Source organism: Symphalangus syndactylus, chromosome 18, assembly GCF_028878055.3.
Source record: "Symphalangus syndactylus isolate Jambi chromosome 18, NHGRI_mSymSyn1-v2.1_pri, whole genome shotgun sequence".
NCBI lineage: Eukaryota > Metazoa > Chordata > Mammalia > Primates > Hylobatidae > Symphalangus > Symphalangus syndactylus.
This window is the reverse complement of record NC_072440.2, coordinates 60,916,676-60,935,520: the sequence shown is the minus strand read 5'-3', so window position 1 is coordinate 60,935,520 and position 18,845 is coordinate 60,916,676. Positions and strand designations below refer to the sequence as shown.

At 46.9% G+C, this 18,845-nt stretch overlaps 1 protein-coding gene across 8 annotated transcripts in view; it reads left to right on the top strand.

Annotated features, from left to right (window-relative positions):
• The window catches only part of SEZ6L (seizure related 6 homolog like), a 214,197-nt gene that overhangs the window by 154,481 nt on the left and 40,871 nt on the right, over window positions 1–18,845 (top strand). For all 8 annotated transcript variants that reach the window (XM_055251466.2, XM_055251467.2, XM_055251464.2 and 5 more), the window contains exon 10: window positions 16,270–16,466. In XM_055251466.2, coding sequence (XP_055107441.2) covers window positions 16,270–16,466 — 197 coding nt within the window. The remainder of the gene's footprint in view (window positions 1–16,269; window positions 16,467–18,845) is intronic.

The window sequence follows — 18,845 nt, the reverse complement described above, 5'->3', positions numbered from 1 at the left end:
AAAAGTTCATAGAGCTCAAATTCCATCAGGTTGCAAATGAGGAAACTGAGGCCCAGAGATGGGAACAGATTGCTCCAAGACCACACTATCAGTCAGCTATTGCTGTATAACAAACCACCCCAAACTCACTGGCATCAAACATCAAGCATGTATTGCTGTTCATGAGTCTACACGTCAGCGTGGTGCTTCTGGTCTTAGCTGGGCTCGCAGATGGGTCTATGGGAAGCCACTGGCCTTCTTCACGTGTTTAGGGGTGGGTTGGCTGTCATGGTCTAGGTGGGCATAGACTGGGATTGACATAGACACGGATCTCTGCTCCATGTGCCTCTCATCCTCCAGTTGCTAGCTTGGGCTTGTTCCCACGGTGATTGGCCAGGGTTTCAAGAAACGGAGAAGATGCATTCAAGGCCTCTTGAGCCCAGACTAGGACGTGGCACAGCAGCACGTCTGCCATATCCTATGGCAAGCCACAAAGCAAGGGTCAGCCCAGAGGTATGGTGTGGATACAGAGAGGGGCCAAGCTTTGGGATCATTTTTGCCCTCAAGCCACCATGACCATAGAAGAGTGGAGATTAGAACTCAGGTCTTCTGGTTCCAGCCCAAAGCTCCAAATGATATTACTGTGTACAGTGATCTTATGAGATCTGAGCATCATTATCTCCATTTTACAGATGAGGAAACCGAGGCTCAGAGAGCTGAAGGAACTTGTGTAAAATCTCACAGCTAGGAAGAATAAGAGACAAGATTTGCACTTAGGGCTTGGTGCCCGGCATATAGAAGACTCAGAAAATGTTTCTTTCCCTACATGATGCTTTCAGCATATGGGAGACACTCTGGAAAGATCTTGAATTCCTTAAGGGACAGGAAAAAGCCTTCGCCTACAGTAAGAGGCTTTGGGTTCTAGTCTCAATTCTTTCACTGAGTGGCTGTGTGACCTTGGATAAAGTCACCCCACTTCTCTGGGCCTCGGTTTCTTTCATCTTTCAAATGAAAGTAACAGTGGCACCCATCTCTTTGAGTTCCTGAGATGATGAAATTATACCATGTGCAGAAGCACTTGGCAAGGGCTTGGTACATTACACACACTCAACAATTTAATTGGCAACTGTGATGACGATTAATCCCTTCCATGGCCCATGGCCCATGGTCCTGTGTACAAACTGAGCTCCTTTGCATAATCACACCCCCCTCCCCCCCGCCACACACACACATTGATCCCTCTGAGCTTGCAGTCTGAGTGTTACAGTAGGAATGAAAAGAATCCATACACAGGTCCTACCCAGGTATCCCACCTGACTGATTACCTTCTTCTCCCCCACGATTTGCAGGGGATTGTGGTGGTAACTTGGAAACACAAGCACCAGGGTTAGGTCCTCCACCAACACATGCCCATGTTCTGCTCCTTGGCCACGCCATGCTCTTCTCACTTTGGTGATTGCAAGAGCCTACTTGGGAGGGGACCTGCTCTCTGTCTGAGCTGGACATTGCCTTATCGGTGCACCCCTACAAGCTCAAGGCATTCGAATGCAATTAGACCTGACATCTTAGGGAGACACGACTGCTTGTTTTACGAGTCCCTGACATGCGCCATCCTCCTGAACTTACTATTCGACAAGTGTTTATTGCAGGCATACCATGTGGCTAGAGTTGCATCCAATTATCGGAGGTCTGGAGATGACGATAATCACTCATATGGATTACTGTGGTGCCAAAATACTCACATGCCCTTATCTTTGTGCCAAGCTCTGTTCTGAGCACGTTACCTCTTAGTTAATTCTCGAAGCAACCTAGGAGAGTCACACGATTTGTTCTCCATGTAATAGATGAGGACAGTGATTCTCCTCCGAGGGGTGAAATGGCTCACCACTTAGACCCAGGAGTGTAAGCCTCACACTCCTCATCACCCCTCAACCCTGCTTCACAGAGTAGAATCGACTTCATCCAGAGGGCAGCCAGCTTCCCTTGAGAACTGAGCAGGCGAGCAGTGTAGTCAGGCCTGCCGTTTAGACAGCACCCCTGGGAGGAAGGCAGAGGTGTGTGGAGGTGGCAGGAAGCCAGGCAGGAGGCAGAGGGGCAGCAGCATTGGCTTGGCGTGGTCCTGTGATGGCCGAGGCCTGGGGAAGCCCCTTCAAACCCCTCTGGGGCCTTCCGGGGAGAAGCTGGGACAAGCCCTCCAGGTTTCAAAGGGTTCGTTTTTCTTGGAGGAGTTCCCACGCCAGGTGGGGGTGGCCCCTGCGTGAAGTTTCCTGGGGGTGTTTGGGCCGCTCAGATTGGCCACACCAGGGCTTTCTCCAGGGGCAGCCTTCGAGAATATGTGCACGATGCAGATGCAGAATGGCAGGAAGCGGCGACTCCAGCCACTGCCAGCTTCTGCTGGGAAAAGCTCTGTCAACTATTCCTCCAGCAATGCAGAGCACTGACCCACCGCCCTCTGCACACGTGCGTGTCTATGTGTGTGTGGCAGTATATACCACACACCACACACACACCACACAACGCTATACACACCACACACCCTAACACACATCACACACATCACACACACCACATGACACTACACACACCACACACGTACACACACCACACACACTCCACACAATACACCACACAATGCTATGCACACCACACACCCTAACACACACCACACACACCACACACACCACACACACCACATGACACTAAACACACCACACACACCCCCACACACACACCACACCCATCACACACATGCCACACATGCCACACCACATGACACTACACACACCACACAATGCTACACACACCCCACACACACACTACACACCACATGACACTATACACACCACATACACACCACACACACACGCACAAACCACACCCATGACACTACACACACCACACACACACCCGCCCACACATCACACACACCACACACATGCCACACGCCATATGACACTACACACACCACACACACCATACACACACCCCACACACACACCACATGACACTACACACACCACACATGTCACACACACCACGACACTACACACACACCACACACACCATACACACACCCCACACACACACCACATGACACGACACATGCCACACATGCCACACACACCACATGACACTAAACACACACCACACACACCACATGACACACCCCACACACACCACATGACACTAAACACACACCACACACACCACATGACACACCACATACACACCACATGACGCTACACACACCACACACACCCACACACACCACACACACGTGCCACACACCACACAAACACACATATTGTCACATACACATCCGACCTTACCAGCTGATCACGCTTCCCTCAAGGCGAGCTCTCGCACCCTGACTTAGACGGCCCGGAATGTAGAGGGCCCTGGGTTCTACTCTGTGTTTTATAAACCTGGGGAAGCTTACATCCAGAAAAAGGAAGCAATGTGGGCAGTGCCACAGAGGAAATTCATGGAAGGGCCACAGATGCCATCTGGGATCACCCCTAGGTCTGGAAAACTCAGGCCTCAGCAGCCTATTTCTAAAGCCTTGTATCCCCCAGATCAACCCCTTCCTTGCTATTGAGTGGGGAAATGGGGAAGATGTGTGGGTCCAACCTCCTCCACAGAAGGAAGCATGCAGTGGCTTGGTCATGGCCATTGTTAATGGACTTTTTTACAATTCGTGGATTCTGAGATTTGCATCTGGGGAAACTGAGACCCGGGCTGGGAAGCCTCTTGTCCAGTCACAGGTCAGAAAGGTGGCAGCATGAGTGCCCTTTGCTGAGGTCTCGTCACACCAGGATTTGTTGCCACGCCGCCCTTGCCCCTCAGCAGTGTGCCTAGTTCCTTATAAATAGTTTTTGTGATAGAGGAAAAATGCTCTTGTAGTGGAATTCCTGGCATTCGTTGTTACTTACAGCTCTCAACAATATTATCCCCATTTACAGGTGGCAACACTGAGGCTCAGAGAGGCTAATCTGCTTCAAGTTCCCCCAGCTAGAATTTGAACCTGTTCTCTTAATGCTGCCTCCTGAGCTGGAGGTGAAACACCAGGGTAGTTAAGGACAGCCGTCTTTGTAGGCAAAGCAGCCGGGGAGCTGTTGGGTTTTCCTGGTCATTGTGCGGGGTGTAAAACGTTATCAGTGACCTAGCCAGAGCCTCACCCACTGCCTTCGGAAATGGCTCAGTCCAGGGATGTGGTAATGAGAAACTGGTTGAGCTGCCCGTGGGGCAGGCCCAGGGGGATGGCAGGCCGAGAGCAGGAATCTCTTTCCTACTCTTTTTCTCTTTGGGAATAAGAGGGAAATTGAGAAAAGGGAGAAAGGAGGAGGAAATGGAGAAAAGGAAGAAAAGAAGAAAGGCGATGGAAACTGGGAGCCTCTCTGAAGTCAGGGCTGGGTCTCATTCAGGCTGAAAACTCCAGGTCTGCAGCTCTCAGTCCCAGCTGCCCAGGGGAACCCCTTGGGAATGGGAGTTTTAAGCGACGCTAATGCCCGGTCTCCACCCCCAGAGTTTCTGATGGCCTGATTTGTCTGGAGTGCAGCCTGGGATCAGGAGTTTTTAAACCTCCCCGGGGATTCTGATGTGCAGCCAGGATTGAGAATCATGGGGTAGTGTGTTCACAGCCTGGAGTGGACAGCGTTTTGGTGAATATTTTTGGAGAGAAACAGGGAGGAAGAGAGCGTGGAAGGAAAGGAAGAAAGAAAGAACAAAGAAGAGACTAAGAAAACAGGCCGGGCACGGTGGCTCAAGCCTGTAATCCCAGCACTTTGGGAGGCCAAGGTGGATGGATCATCTGAGGTCAAGAGTTCAAGACCAGCCTGGTCAACATGGTGAAACCCGGTCTCTACCAAAAATACAAAAATTAGCCGGGCGTGGTGGTGGGTGCTTGTAGTCCCACCTACTCTAGAAGCTAAGACAGGAGAATAGCTTGAACCTGGGAGGCAGAGGTTGCATTGAGCCAAGATCATGCCATTGCACTCCAGCCTGGATGACAGAGTGAAACACCATCTTTAAAAAAAAAGAAAAAGAAAACTCATCATTTTTGTGTGTTTTAAGGTGTCCTATTAGGGAGCCAAAGATACTGGTTTTCTATGTCCTCCCTGGAGCTGACATGGTTTCTTGTCCTGTCTGCCATTTTATCAAATTAAATTGAAAGCAAATTTAATTGGGTTTCACTGGGCCAAAGGCCCCTCGACAATTCTGTGTTGCTGAGAGGTGCCTGGCAAAGTTGTGCTGCATCTGAAAGGAACACAGAGACCTTAGGGCCTGGGCCTTTGGGGCTCAGTTTACTCCTCTGTGGGATTCATAACGGTTTATTTTTTTCTGACCACCTGACTGTGTGGGTGAGGGGATCAGAAGAGAAAATAGATACAAAACAACTTTAAACATGTCACTTCTAAGGCCTTCAAACAAAAACTATAAATATTTTATCAAAGTTTTATTGCATACAATGGAATTTACAGGTTTTGATTCTTGTTTTTCCTTTCTTTAGATCCTATGATTTATTTCATCACTATCTCTACTGTTCCATAAAGATCTTGCCTGAAGTGCAAGATAGTGTTTTCTTAGGAAAGTCATTTAATTCCCCTGAGCCTCAGTTTCCTCATCTGGAAAATGAACATAAATTCGCTGTCATTCCTTCATTTAAGTGAACTTTATTTCACCTGTGCCAAGCCCTGGGTGGGCTCCAGGGATTGGGGTGAAGACATGCGCCTTCAGGGAGCCGACACAGGCAGATGAAGGTTGCTGGTCTGTTGCTCAGGCTTTGTCTTCCAACAATGTCTGCTTGGATTCTGGCTCTGCTGTATAACCAGCTGCTTGAGCTTAAGCGCGTTTCCTCACCTCTGGGCGCCTCAGTTGGCTTATCTGTGAAATGGGTGTAAATAGTCATACTTACAGGGTTAATCCGATGATAAAATGAAATGGTGCATGTAAAGTGCTTTGAAAAGCACTCGAAAACCTTAGCTAATTATTACATAGCTGTAAATGCAGGGTGGACAGAGGGATCCTGACAAGATGTTGTCTAGCAGAGAAGAGAGGAGAGGGCTTTCCAGGTAGAGAGACTAGCACCAGCTAAGGCATGAAAGATGGAGGCTTTAAGGGTCTAGGGGCTGCAAGGGGCTTGGTGTACTGGATGCTTGAGACAGTAAGAGATGGGCCGAGACCCAGCTGTGGACTTCCTGGGAGGTCAGGCTGAGAAACTGGACTTTAGTCTGTGGGTTAATTTTTGCGGTTTCCACAGTCCAATTCTATTACCAGCTACTTCTTTTTGTGTTACCGTTTTTGTTTTCCCAAAACTGCGTGTAAATTGGCTTGCCTTTTTCACTTGGCTTACTCCAACCAAAATAATGTCCATTAAATTAGAAGTTTGATGTGCAAACCATATATTTATATATTTTTCTAATTTGCATTTAAAGAAATGCATAAACGTTAGACATTTTAAAGTATGTTTGCCTACCTAAAATCGTCCTGTGAATGAGGCTCGAAAAAGCCTTTTAAAGGCAAGATTTCTAAGCCAAGGGTCAAACGTTTGTTTAGAAAGGAATAAGGAAAAGAAAGGTGGCCTGCTCATCATGTCTTTCTATGCCCTCTCCGGAATATTGACTCTAGCTCAGTAGTTACCAACCTCACCTACCACCTGCTCCCCACATCCAGGCTCCTGATTGGTTGGGGTAAAAAGGGCACCTGCTGGGGAAGTCAGCCCATTCCATGCTTAGGCATATACTGCCCTCTGCAGGTGAGGAGAAGGATTACATAACCAGAGATGGGTTCGCTGGTCTGTGTCGGATTCTAATTTGCATTCTATCCTCACCTCTTCCATTCTCTATACCCCAGTGAAAGCAATGAGGGTCCCTTAGGTTGTTTTTATCCTTTTTGAAGAGGTACTACATTCACGTGATTCAAAATTCAAAAGTACAAAAAGGTCTACTGTGAAAATTGAGTTTCCCATCCTTCCCCAGCAAACAGCCCCCTCTCTGGCTCTCCTCCCTAGAGGCAATTACTTTCTTATGTATCTTTCTCCAGATCTTTCTAAATATTTCAAAAACCATAACAGAAAGCTTTTATCTATCAAAGTTAAGCCACCCAGACTAAGTAACTAGATTAACACTGATTTTATTGCAAACTTTGTTATACCTGATCAATAATAACCACGAACAAAACACAAAGAACAATTGTTACCAAGAAATGTAAAATGTTAGGAGATAAAATCTTTTTAAAACAAGAAGTCTGGGCCGGGCGCAGTGGCTCAAGCCTGTATCCCAGCACTTTGGGAGGCCAAGGCAGGCAGATCACCTGAGGCCAGGAGTTTGAGACCAGCCCAGCCAACGTGGTGAAACCCTGTCTCCACTAAAAACACAAACATTAGCCAGGCGTGGTGGCACGTGCTTGTAATCCCAGTTACTTGGGAGGCTGAGGCAGGAGAATCGCTTAAACCCGGAGGGTGGAGGTTGCAATGAGCTGAGATCGCGCCACTGCACTCCAGCCTGGGCAACAGAGCAAGACTGTGTCTCGAAAAATAATTTAATTTTTAAAAAACGAAGTCTGTAATACAGAAATCACAGCTATACAGGAGGAATAGCTTCTAGTGTTCTATAACACTGTAGGGTGACGATAGTTAACAATAATTTGTTGTATATTTTCAAATGGCTGGAAGAGAGGATTTTCAACGTTCCCAACACAAAGAAATGATTGATGTCTGAGGTGATAGATATGCTAGCTACCTTGAATTGATTAGTACACATTTTACACATGTAACGTAATACAACTTTGTACCCAATAAGTGTGTACAATTATGTGTTAATTAAAAACTAAAAATAAATAAATTGGAAGCTTTTTTTAAATAAAAGAAAAATAGGAAGCTCATAGAGAGAAGAAATATTACCTTGGTTGTGGAAAAGTTGGAAATCCCAGATTTAATCAAACTAACATTAGCAGTGATGTCATAAGAACACAATAGGCACACTAGGATTGGAGGGGCAGAAAGGGATGTTTTCATCCCACAGATTTTTTTTTTTTTTTGAGACAGAGTCTCGCTCTGTTGCCCAGGCTGGAGTGCAGTGGCACGATCTCAGCTCACTGCAACCTCCACCTCCCAGGTTCAAGCAATTCTCCTACCTCAGCCTCCCGAGTAGCTGGGACTACAAGCGCATGCCACCATGCCCAGCTTATTTTTGTACTTTTTGTAGAGATGGGGTTTCACCATATTGGCCAAGCTGGTCTTGAATCCCTGACCTCAGGTTATTCACCCACCTCAGCCTCCCAAAGTGCTGGGATTACAGGTGCGAGCCACTGCAGCCCGTCTGGATTTTTTTTTTTCTTTTAGACAGCATCTCACTGTGTCACCCATGCTGGAGTACAGTGGTGCAATCAAAGCTCACTGCAGCCTCAACCTCCATTGCTCAAGTGATCTTCCCACCTCAGCCTCCTTAGTAGCTGGGACCACAGGCATGTGCCACCGTGCCCAGCTAATGTTTTTATTTTTTATAGAGATGGGGGTTTCACTATGTTGCCCAGGCCAGTCTTGAACTCCTGAACTCAAGTGATCCTCCAGCCTTGGCCTCCCAAAGTGCTGGGATTTCAAGCATGAACCACCATGCCCAGCTATTCTGAATATTTTATTTGTGGTTTTTCAACTCGTGTTTTCTGATACAAGACTCAATCAGAGCACACTTCTTGAAAACGCGTGTATGTGGCTTTCACGGGCTGTTGTATAAAATAGTGGTTCAGATCTCAAGCTTTGGCATCAACAGACCTAGGTTTGAATCTTAACCTTCCTGGTTGAGCCTCAGTTTCCTTATCTGTATAATGGAGCAAGTCTTACTTTGTGAGGTTGTTTGAATGCTTGATACTTGGCGGACAGCACTGTTGTTATTCAAAAGCTAAATGTGGGTCCTGGGAAATGCTTTCTCAGCTATCCAATGGGACCAGTGTTTTCACTGCCCCGAGAAAGGGAAGAATTAAAGAAATAGCCAGAAGTGGTAATACTAAATGGCATGTCCACAAATGGCTGCTCAGGCCCTTGAAGGGGCTGCAGAATGTGCCCAGAGCAGGGTCAAGGTGGGGAAGGAGAGGAGGCTAGACAAGATGGACAAGCCAGCGGGTTGGCTTTGGAGTGGCCTCTCAGGCATACAGGGTGTCAGGTGGCATTGGAGTTGACTCTGGTAACCTGCATATCCAAGAAGGATCAAGGCATGGCCAACAAGGAGCCCTAGAGGCAGATGGGGCAGAAATCCCTTGAGACAGCCTCCCTCTGATATCAAAGTTTTCAACTTAACCCCTGGGGAATGTGCTGAAAGCAGCCATGGCACTGGCTAAGAGGAGTCCCCTTCCCAAGGTTGAAGCAGGGAAGAGTCCAGTCGGGGTTAGGGTCCTAGGTAGGAATTGGGATCAAAGCCACAGTCTACTCTGTGCAAGATCTGAGCCTGAAACCTGGCCCTATGCCCTGAGCTGGCACTGATTCACCGAGACACACACTCAGCGTGGTGCTGAGCACTAGGGATACAGCCAGCAGTGAGCGAGACAGGGGAGGGCCTCAGGGAGCTCCTGATCTGCAGCAGATGAGCATCCCCAGACCAATGGGGCCCCGAGTGCTGACTAAGCTCCATAAGGAGGGTGAGCAGAAGGGCTGCAGCCTAGCCAAGGAGGGGATGCTGGGGGCTCTGTGCAATAGTGAATCATGGAAGGCTGAAACTAAAGGGTGGGTAGGAGTTTCCCAGGTGGAGAATTCAGAGCACAGGGAAGGGAATGTGAAAAGTCCCAGAGGTCACCAAGAGCATCGTGCTTTGGAGAGACTGATGAGCAATGCAGTCTGGCTGGAGGTAAAATAATGGCTTGCAAGAGAGAGAGTCAGAAATGAGGCGGCAGGGACGGGGCAAGCGGCAATGCAAAAAATAGACCTGTGGAGCCTTGAGACTAGGGTTAAAAGTTTGCGCTCTATCCTGTTTCTTTTTTTTAATTGAGGTGAAATTCATACAACATACAATCAGTCACTTTAACATATACAATATATATCTACATATGTGGTACATTTACAATATTGTGCAACCAACACTTGTATCTAGTGCTAAAACCTTTCCATCACCCCAAAAACAAATTCCATACCGATTAAGCAATTGTTCCGCATTCTTCTCCTCACCCCCTAACTCTTGATAATCACCCATCTGCCTTCTCTCTCTGTGGATTTCCCTATTCTGGATATTCCTTATAAATGGAGTGATTCAACAGGTGGCTTTTCATGGCTGGCTTCTTTCACTGCACGTCATGTTTCCGAGGTTCACCCGTGCTGTGGCGTGGGCCAATGCTGCATTCCTTTTTATGGCTGAATAATAATTCCACTGCACAAACAGACTGTATTTTGCTTATTCATTCATCTGTTGAGGGAACAGGTCTGATTTACCTTCTGGAAAGATTCATCTGGCTGCTAAGGGGAGGAGTATCAGGGCCAGGTGGGGATGAAGTCAGGAAACCACCGAGGTGCTGTCCAATGGCCCAAGAGAAAGGTGATGATGGTCTGAGGATAGCCTGTGACAGTGACCAAGAAGAACGAGGTGGATGTAGAGGGGGAGATGGGAGCCGAGGTCTTCTGCCAGGAGCTCACACTTTGTGCCTGTGGAAAACCTTTCACTCTGGCACCTGAGAGGGGGCAGAGTGGATTGGGTCTGGTCTTGGGAAGCTCTGTGGTCCTATGGGATTCTCCCAGAGGGGATCCTGCCACTTCCAATCACAGTCAGACCAAGCCTGCCTGCCTGCCAGCATCTCTCCATCTCCCATTCATCCTAGAGTCAAACTGCCATCCCGCTTTTCTAGCGCCTCCTTGGATCGTATCTAGCTGACATCTCAATTCAGACCTCAGTGGAAAACCACACTCTGCCCTGTGGCTCTCCCTGCAGTGAACTCAACACATTTTCATCTCGGTTGCTTATGAAGGTCTGATTCCAGGGACACTAAATGCACTTGGTAAATACGTGGATGAGCAATTGAAAATGTAAGCTCCTCTTTGCATTGAGGGGAAAAAACTAAATTGCCAGACTCTGTGTACATAATTGGAACCAGTCTGTCAAAAAAGATTCAGAAGGATGAGGCAGAGAGTAACTTGATTATTTCTCCCAATGACCCTTCAGGCACATCCTATATTATTTTTTTCCTCTGGGTGAAAGCTGCGTTTTCATAGGTCTTCTGGTCACAATAAGTGCAGTCCAGTCTGAAAATCTTATAACCCTAAGTATCATTCATTTTGAAACTTCATCCCTCCCTCAACTGTGCTCCTCTGGCTGGGAATTTTGCAGACAAAGGGCATGGGAGGTAAGGGAACAGGAGACTCTAACTTGGCTACACTGTTTGGTTATAGAATGTATAGAATGCTGATTTTTTTCTGACTTTAATAGGATATTCAAAGTGTGAAAGTCTCCTGAGCACAGCTGCTCTTAACTTTCCCTTTTGCTGGGGTTCTATCACCCTTTCAGTAGGAGGCCACTTTTAAGGAGACCTATAGTTGGCTTCTGCCTGCAAGGTTCACAACTAGACTCAGGAAACATAGATCATATCCCACCTGTCATCAGTGATGGGATGCTTACTGTCAATATCTGCTTTTATTCTCCTTGCTCTGCCCAGAGGCAGGCAGGCAGTTCCAGTCTGATTTTATCATTTCTCTTGGTGAGCATCAAATCCAGCCACTGTTATCCAAGCCACAAAAGAAAGACACCTGCCAAGTCACCAAGAGTTCCCCTGAAGCCCTCCTCACTAGGTTTAATGTGAGGGTGATACACATTTGACCCTCCCTCCTATGATGTCCCACAGTGACCGCTCCCCTCAAGGCAGTCCTTCCTGCCAGCCTCCTCAATGGCCCAGTGCCTTCTTTTTCTTCTCTTATATAAGCTAAAGGTGGGAAGAAGGGCTCAGACTGGAAGAGCTGCATCAATGGTAGTAGATGATGTCATTGGTACTCTGTCTAAGCTGTGCAATACTTGCCACCATGTGCCCATAATGACCTCCCACTGCAAGGCCCTGTCCACTTCTCCAGCATTTCTCTGATGCCATGTGGTCACATGGGCAAGCCAGAAGTGCTAGGGACTTAACACATCCAGGAGCAGCCCTCAGTCAATAAAGGATGGGAACTGGAGGATAAATACCCCAGCTCCTTCTCCCTATGGATGTGTTCTGCACCATCTCTAAAGTTCCTGCAGGACTGAACCCAAAATGCACAGTGAAACCTGCTCATCAATGCACTCTTCATTGAGTCCTTCCCTTCTTCTTGTCTCATTTCCCCACTAGTGCTGCCTGGGAGGGCCTCCCAGACAAGCCAGACTTCAAAAGACATTTGTATCTTTGCTTGATCTCTGCATCTGGAGAATCCAAATGCAATCAACAGCCAAGTATCTCTCTTTGGAAAGTGGAAATGCACTGCACCTATTGTCTTGTTCTTAGCTGAGGGAGACACTGCTAAAATTTCAGAACAACAAAAGAAATTGCATTTAATGGTCTGTTGCACACCATTTACAATGTGCATTTATATAAGTCATGGTTTCTCAATTTTAGCCCTATTGACATTTTGGACTAGATACTTTTTTGGGTTGAGGGGCTGTCTTGTGCACTGTAGTATGTTTAACAGCATCCCTGGCCTCCACTCACCCATGGTACCCACCTAGTTAGGAAAAATATGTTTCCAGACATTGCCAAATGTCACCTGTGAGGAAAACTGCCCCTAGTTGAAAACCACTGACATAAATCATCTGATGTCATTTGGAATAAACAGAAATCCAGAGAAGGATGATGGTAGTGATGATGATGATGACGATAGTAATCATGGTGATGGTAACGATGATGATGCCAAAAATGAAAGTGGAATATAACAACATAACATTCCAATGACATCACCGAGCTTGCTCAGGTGCTAATGGTGAAGCTGGAACTTGAATCCAGGCCTTCTGCCTGCCTCACCTCATCCTCAGAGCTCATGACATAGACGAGGATTATTAAGGCTGATTCGCAGACAAGAAATTTCAGAAAAACCACATGCCTTCCATGAAAGTGACAAAGCTGAGAATCAAACCAAAGCTTTCTGATTTCCAAACCAGTGTGCTCTTCCCTGCACATTGCTCCATCCTATTTTATGGAGAACAAAGACTTGCTGTATGGTTTTAAAATGAAAGCTATTTTCACCCTTGAAGATGCTGCTACTGCATTTTGGCCACTGAAGTGAAAGAATAAAGCCAAGATGCGCATTGTCTGTAAACTACTGTTACCAGCGGATCAGCTGTGACGTCGGCTTAAGGAATATATCTGCCATCTACCATGTTTCACACTAGTCTAATCCAGCACTTTGATGAACAATTGGTGTTTTGGTGGTACTTAGAGCTAAAGAGGCCCTCTCCACCATAGGTCCAAAGCTGACATCAGTCCCACTATTTTTGCTGTCAAGTAGACTCTCTGGCAGGCTCTTTCATACCTTAGCATTTATTGAGCACCTACTGTGTGCAAGAACAAGTGGCAACTCCAGAATTTCAATATAGCAGGGGTTTAGGGGCTTAGATCTAGTTAAAAACTGTCAGGGGGGTAGGAGGGGTCTGGGGGTTTTGTCTTGAAGACCTGTGTGCAAAGCAAGCAGGTAGCTTTTATTTGAAGATCTTTTGGGAGTAGCATAGGGGAAACTGATGAAAATTACGGGGGCAATCAAAATCTTCCTAAGCCACCCCTTGGAGCAACTTTACATGAGGAACTATGAGAGGTATGGTGGAAGGTATTGGGGTGAATAAAATACAATCCCTGCCCTCCCAGAAGCAAACTTTCAATACCTTTCTTTGTGTTTCTGTTGTTTTGTTCTGACCACCTGAAACACCAACATGGGTAGTTGCCACCTCGCCTCCCTACTCCCGGACTAGCAGCAAACACCACTGTTGGCCACTGGATGAAGCTATCAGCAGGGAGGGCCACTGTCAGTCTGCTTCAGTTTCAGGAACTCTTCTCAGGGCCATTTCCTGGAACACCTCTCCTCTGGCATTGAATTGCTCAGTCACGCAGTTCCTGTATAAAACCCTTCAGTGTCTCCCTGTCTCCTGCAAGATGATGTCCAAATGTTGAAGCTTGGCTCTTTAAGCCCTTCATAATCTAATCCCTGCAGAACTCTGCAGGCTTCTACGCCTATCCCCATACCCCAGGCACACTGACCACTGGGAAAATTCTTTCAGGAACCATGGTCTTACTCCTTTCTTCCCTCTGCCTTCTCCCCACCATTCATTGTTTTGTTTAGTTTTGTTTTGTTTTGTGAGATGGGTTCTCGCTCTATTGCCCAGGCTGGAGTACAGTGGCACAATCATAGCTCACTGTAGCCTCAAACTTCTGGGCTCAAGCAATCCTCCTGCCTCAGCCTCCTGAGAAGGTAGGACTACAGAGGTGCACCACCACACCAAAAAAAAATTTTTTTTTTGAGACAGGGTCTTGCTTCTTTGCCCAGGCTGGAATGCAGTGGCACAATCTCAGCTCACTGCAACCTCCACCTCCCAGGTTCAAGCAATTCTCCTGCCTCTGCCTCCTGAGTAGCTGTAACTACAGGCATCTGCCACCATGCCCAGCTAATTTTTTTTTTTTTAGTAGAGACGGAGTTTCACCATGTTGGCCAGGATGGTTTCGATTTCTTGACCTCGTGATCCTCCTGCCTCAGCCTCCCAAAGTGCTGGGATTATAGGCGTGAGCCACCACACCCGGACTTTTTTTTTATTTTTATTTTTTGTAGAGACAGTGTCTCTCTTTGTTGCCTAGAATGGTCTTGAACTCCTGGCCTCAAGCAATCCTCCCACCTCAGCCTCCAAAAGTGCTGGGATTACAGGTGTAAGCCACTGCACCTGGACTCCCTACTCTGTGTTTATCTGCCTCGAGGTCTTCTACTCTTTCTTGACGTTTCAGAGCAAGAAGCATCACCTACCGCAGGAAGGCTTCCATGATGCCCCTAATCTGAGTTTGTCCTTACTTTCTCTCTCCTTACTTTGATTATAACTCCTGCCACAATCCCTGGCTTACAAATCTAAATAGATCACTACTCTGTGACGCTTCCGAGCTCAGCACAGTGCCTGGCTCATAGCAGATGCTCAAAAAAAAATTAGGGAGAAGGAGACAAGAAAAGGAGAAAGACATGAGAGAGAGAGAGAAGACAGAGAGAGGGAAAGAATAAGAAAGGAAAGAAAGAAATGTGAGTTTATATCTGTCCATGATTGATGAAGCCAAAGGTGAATTATCTGGCATTCTTTCAATTGGAGATCAATTTTATCTAGCATGTCTGAGATGGCACATGTTTCTGTGGTATAGTGAAGTGATTTCTGGATTATTAACTATCCGTTGTGGTTTAATTATTTAGTGTCAAGGTACTTTCTTGCATTGGAGTCTTTGAAAATGTGTCATCCTTTAACAGTATGAATGGTGACAGGTTTGAGCATATCTCATAAATAAGGTGCCTCCATCCCACCTCTGCCCTATCCCTTAAACATAATGGATAACTCAGTTGACTTTGAGGAATTTGTCCCGTGATAAATGGAAAGATCATTTCACCTTATATAAAAATGCAAGTTGTAATTAGCAAGCTGTCAGCATGTTCTGCACTGAAGAAGAATGAGAGATGCAGGTCATAGCCCCAGCCTGTAGCCTGGTGCCTAACATAGAGATGTCACCTAAGAAATGGTTGCTGATAATGGGAGTTTTAAAGGTGATTCTTCTTACAATGCAGCATTTGAGTTTGCAATGAGTCCCATGCAGGCAAGACCATTGCATCAATGTGTCTTGAAAAACCCAATTGAAGGCCGGGCACAATGGCTCACGCCTGTAATCCTAGCACTTTGGGAGGCCGAGGTGGGCAGATTGCCTGAGCTCAGGAGTTCGAGACCAGCCTGGGCAACACGGTGAAACTCCATCTCTACTAAACACAAAAACAATTAGCCGGACATAGCGGCGTGCACCTGTAGTCCCAGCTATTCGGGAGGCTGAGACAGGAGAATTGCTTGAACCCGGGAGGCGGAGGTTGCAGTGAGCCAAGATCGCGCCACTGCACTCCAGCCTGGGTGACAGAGTGAGACTCTGTCCAAAAAAAAAAAAAACTGACTTACAAATCTCTGCGTCACATTTGCAATCTATGCCAATCGTACCCTCAGCCTAGGGGTAAGACAAATAGTCTGGGGCCTGACACATACACACTTAAGAAATTATGTATTGCCTGAAAAAGTTAATCAAGGGCTTATTGAATGCCCATACTCTGTTTCACATGGCTCTCCCTCTTCTCTGCCCTCCAAGCCTGAATCTGAGCAACAGTGACATCTTGACCATCTACGATGGCGACGAGGTCATGCCCCACATCTTGGGGCAGTACCTTGGGAACAATGGCCCCCAGAAGCTGTACTCCTCCACGCCAGACTTAACCATCCAGTTCCATTCGGACCCTGCTGGCCTCATCTTTGGAAAGGGCCAGGGATTTATCATGAACTACATAGGTAGGTGTCTCATCTGGTCAATTTATTTTTTCTTTGTGTTTAGATGCAGGTTAAGGTGGTTTCCTCTAGGTTATTTGGCGGTTTTGTACTACAGTGATTTTTCATTGCATTGGCACAGTCATTTTTAAGAGCTTGGACTCTCTCGTCATGAGGACCAGGGTTTGAGCCCTAGCGTGGTCATCAATGTCGGTGTGGCTTTGGGAAAGTTACTGAACCTCTCTGAGCCTTCTTTTTGTCATCTGTAAGATGGGAATAGTGATACCTATTCCACAAGGTTGATACCAGGATGTAGTAGACAATGCCTCATAACTTATGTTTCATGTGTGGTCAGCTGAGAACCTGTTGTCCTCATGTTTCATTTGTGGTCAGCTGAGATCTTATATCAACATACTTCCTAATTTCTTCCCAATTTGTGCAACTTCTCAAACATCGTCTTCACCTTCTTGCCTGAACTGAAGCTCAGCTCTCCTCTAAGGCCTCTTCTTTTCCTGTAGCCTCGTTGAACAAGGACAGTCTTCCTCTCGTAATTCTTGTACTCTAGGAGCTATAGATGCAAAAGGTGTCTTTCCTGATCCTCAATGTGGCCTCCAAACCATGTCTCTCCTGCTCATCCTAAAACAAACATAACAAAAAAACAACCTGCTATCAAATTCAAGCTAAGCTCACACGCTCCCATGCTTTCATCCAATCACACTCTTCCCTTCTCATTCCCCACCCTGTAACTCTCCCTCATTCATTACTGGCTCTATGACCCACTTCTTTTCAACCTTTAAACCCTGGAGGGTCCCAGGCTCCATCCTGGACTGTATCCTCTCTTCCAGCTAGACTCACTCGCTCCATGCCCTCATTAGGGCCCATGGATTTAAACAGTACCAATATCCATTGACTGGTTTATACTTACAACCTTGACCTTAAACTCCAAATCCATCTATCCAACTGCCTGCCAACTCCTCCCTTGCCTCCATCCAGTAGACATCTCAGATTTAACATGGCCAAACAGAATGATTTCTTTTCCTGCCCACCACCACCACTACCCAACAGCATCCCCTGCTATCTGCCAATCCTAGGAAATGAGACCACAACCCTCCTGGTTTCTCAGGCTGCTTCCTCCTTCCTTGGCCCATATCCAATCCATCCTCTCAGCTCCACTTTTCAGTATGTCTCAAATCCAAGCACATGTCCCCGTCTTTCTATGGCCACCACTCTAGTCCGAACTACCAACATTCCCAGATGTCAGAGGACTGGGACACCATGAAGTCCCAGTGGTTCCAGCCCCAGAAGAGACTTGCACTAACAGAGGAACTGGTCCAGCCCTGTCGTGTTCCAGCAGAAGAAACCCTGGACAAGCAAGGTTGAAGGGTTGCTCATCAGGGGCAGAGCCGAGCTCCCATCCACGCTTCCTCATTCCCAGCTCCAAAGCTTCCTCCACCCCCAATATTTTGGGCAGCAGCAGAGAACCTGGGAGACAAAGAGGGTAATTAAGACCTAACATCCTTTGACATCCAGAAGAATGGGTGAGTGGTTGCACCCCAAGAATTTCAATGGGCAGGATTCGGCCAGTGATTAGGAAACGTGCTTGCACTTCCCAGGAATTAGATTGGCATCTTGATTTCCAGGATGGAGCAGAGAAAAGGAGAATTCATCCTACCCAGCCCTCTGCCACCACCACTACCACCAAAGACCCTTTGGTTGGAGCAAGATTCCATGTCTTTGGTTCTTTCTCCCCCTTCACTTAAAGAATTGTCCATCTTGGCCGGGCGTGGTGGCTCATGCCTGTAATCCCAGCACTCTGGGAGGCTGAGGCGGGCAGATCACAAGGTTAGAAGATCGAGACCATCTTCGCTAACATGGTGAAACCCCGTCTCTACTAAAAATACAAAAAAAAACATTAGTTGGGTGTGGTGGCAGGCACCTGTAGTCCCAGCTACTCGGGAGGCTGAGGCAGGAGAATTGCTTGAGCCCAGGAGGCAGAGGTTGCAGTGAGCCAAGATCGTGCCACTGACTCCAGCCTGGGTGACAGAGCGAGACTCCGTCTCAAAGAAAAAAAGAAAAGAAAAGAAAAAAAAAACTGTCCATCTCTAACTCGGTTGGTGCAGAAGTAATTAGAGTTTTTGGAGTTTTAATTCGCAAAAACTGCAATTACTTCTGCGCCAACCTAATAATATGAATTGTCTTCTCTGTACCAGCACTTCCACCTAAAAAACAAGCTACCCCCTTGACCATGGGCTGTTTCAAGAAGCCTCATGCATGCCAAAGTACATTCCTTGCATTTTTATTTCCAGATGGTGAACATTTTTCATCCCTGCCTGCTACATGTCCACCTCTCAGAGAGGCTAACACGAATATTGATCTTCTTTTTTATGTTTCCCAGGGGCCTTT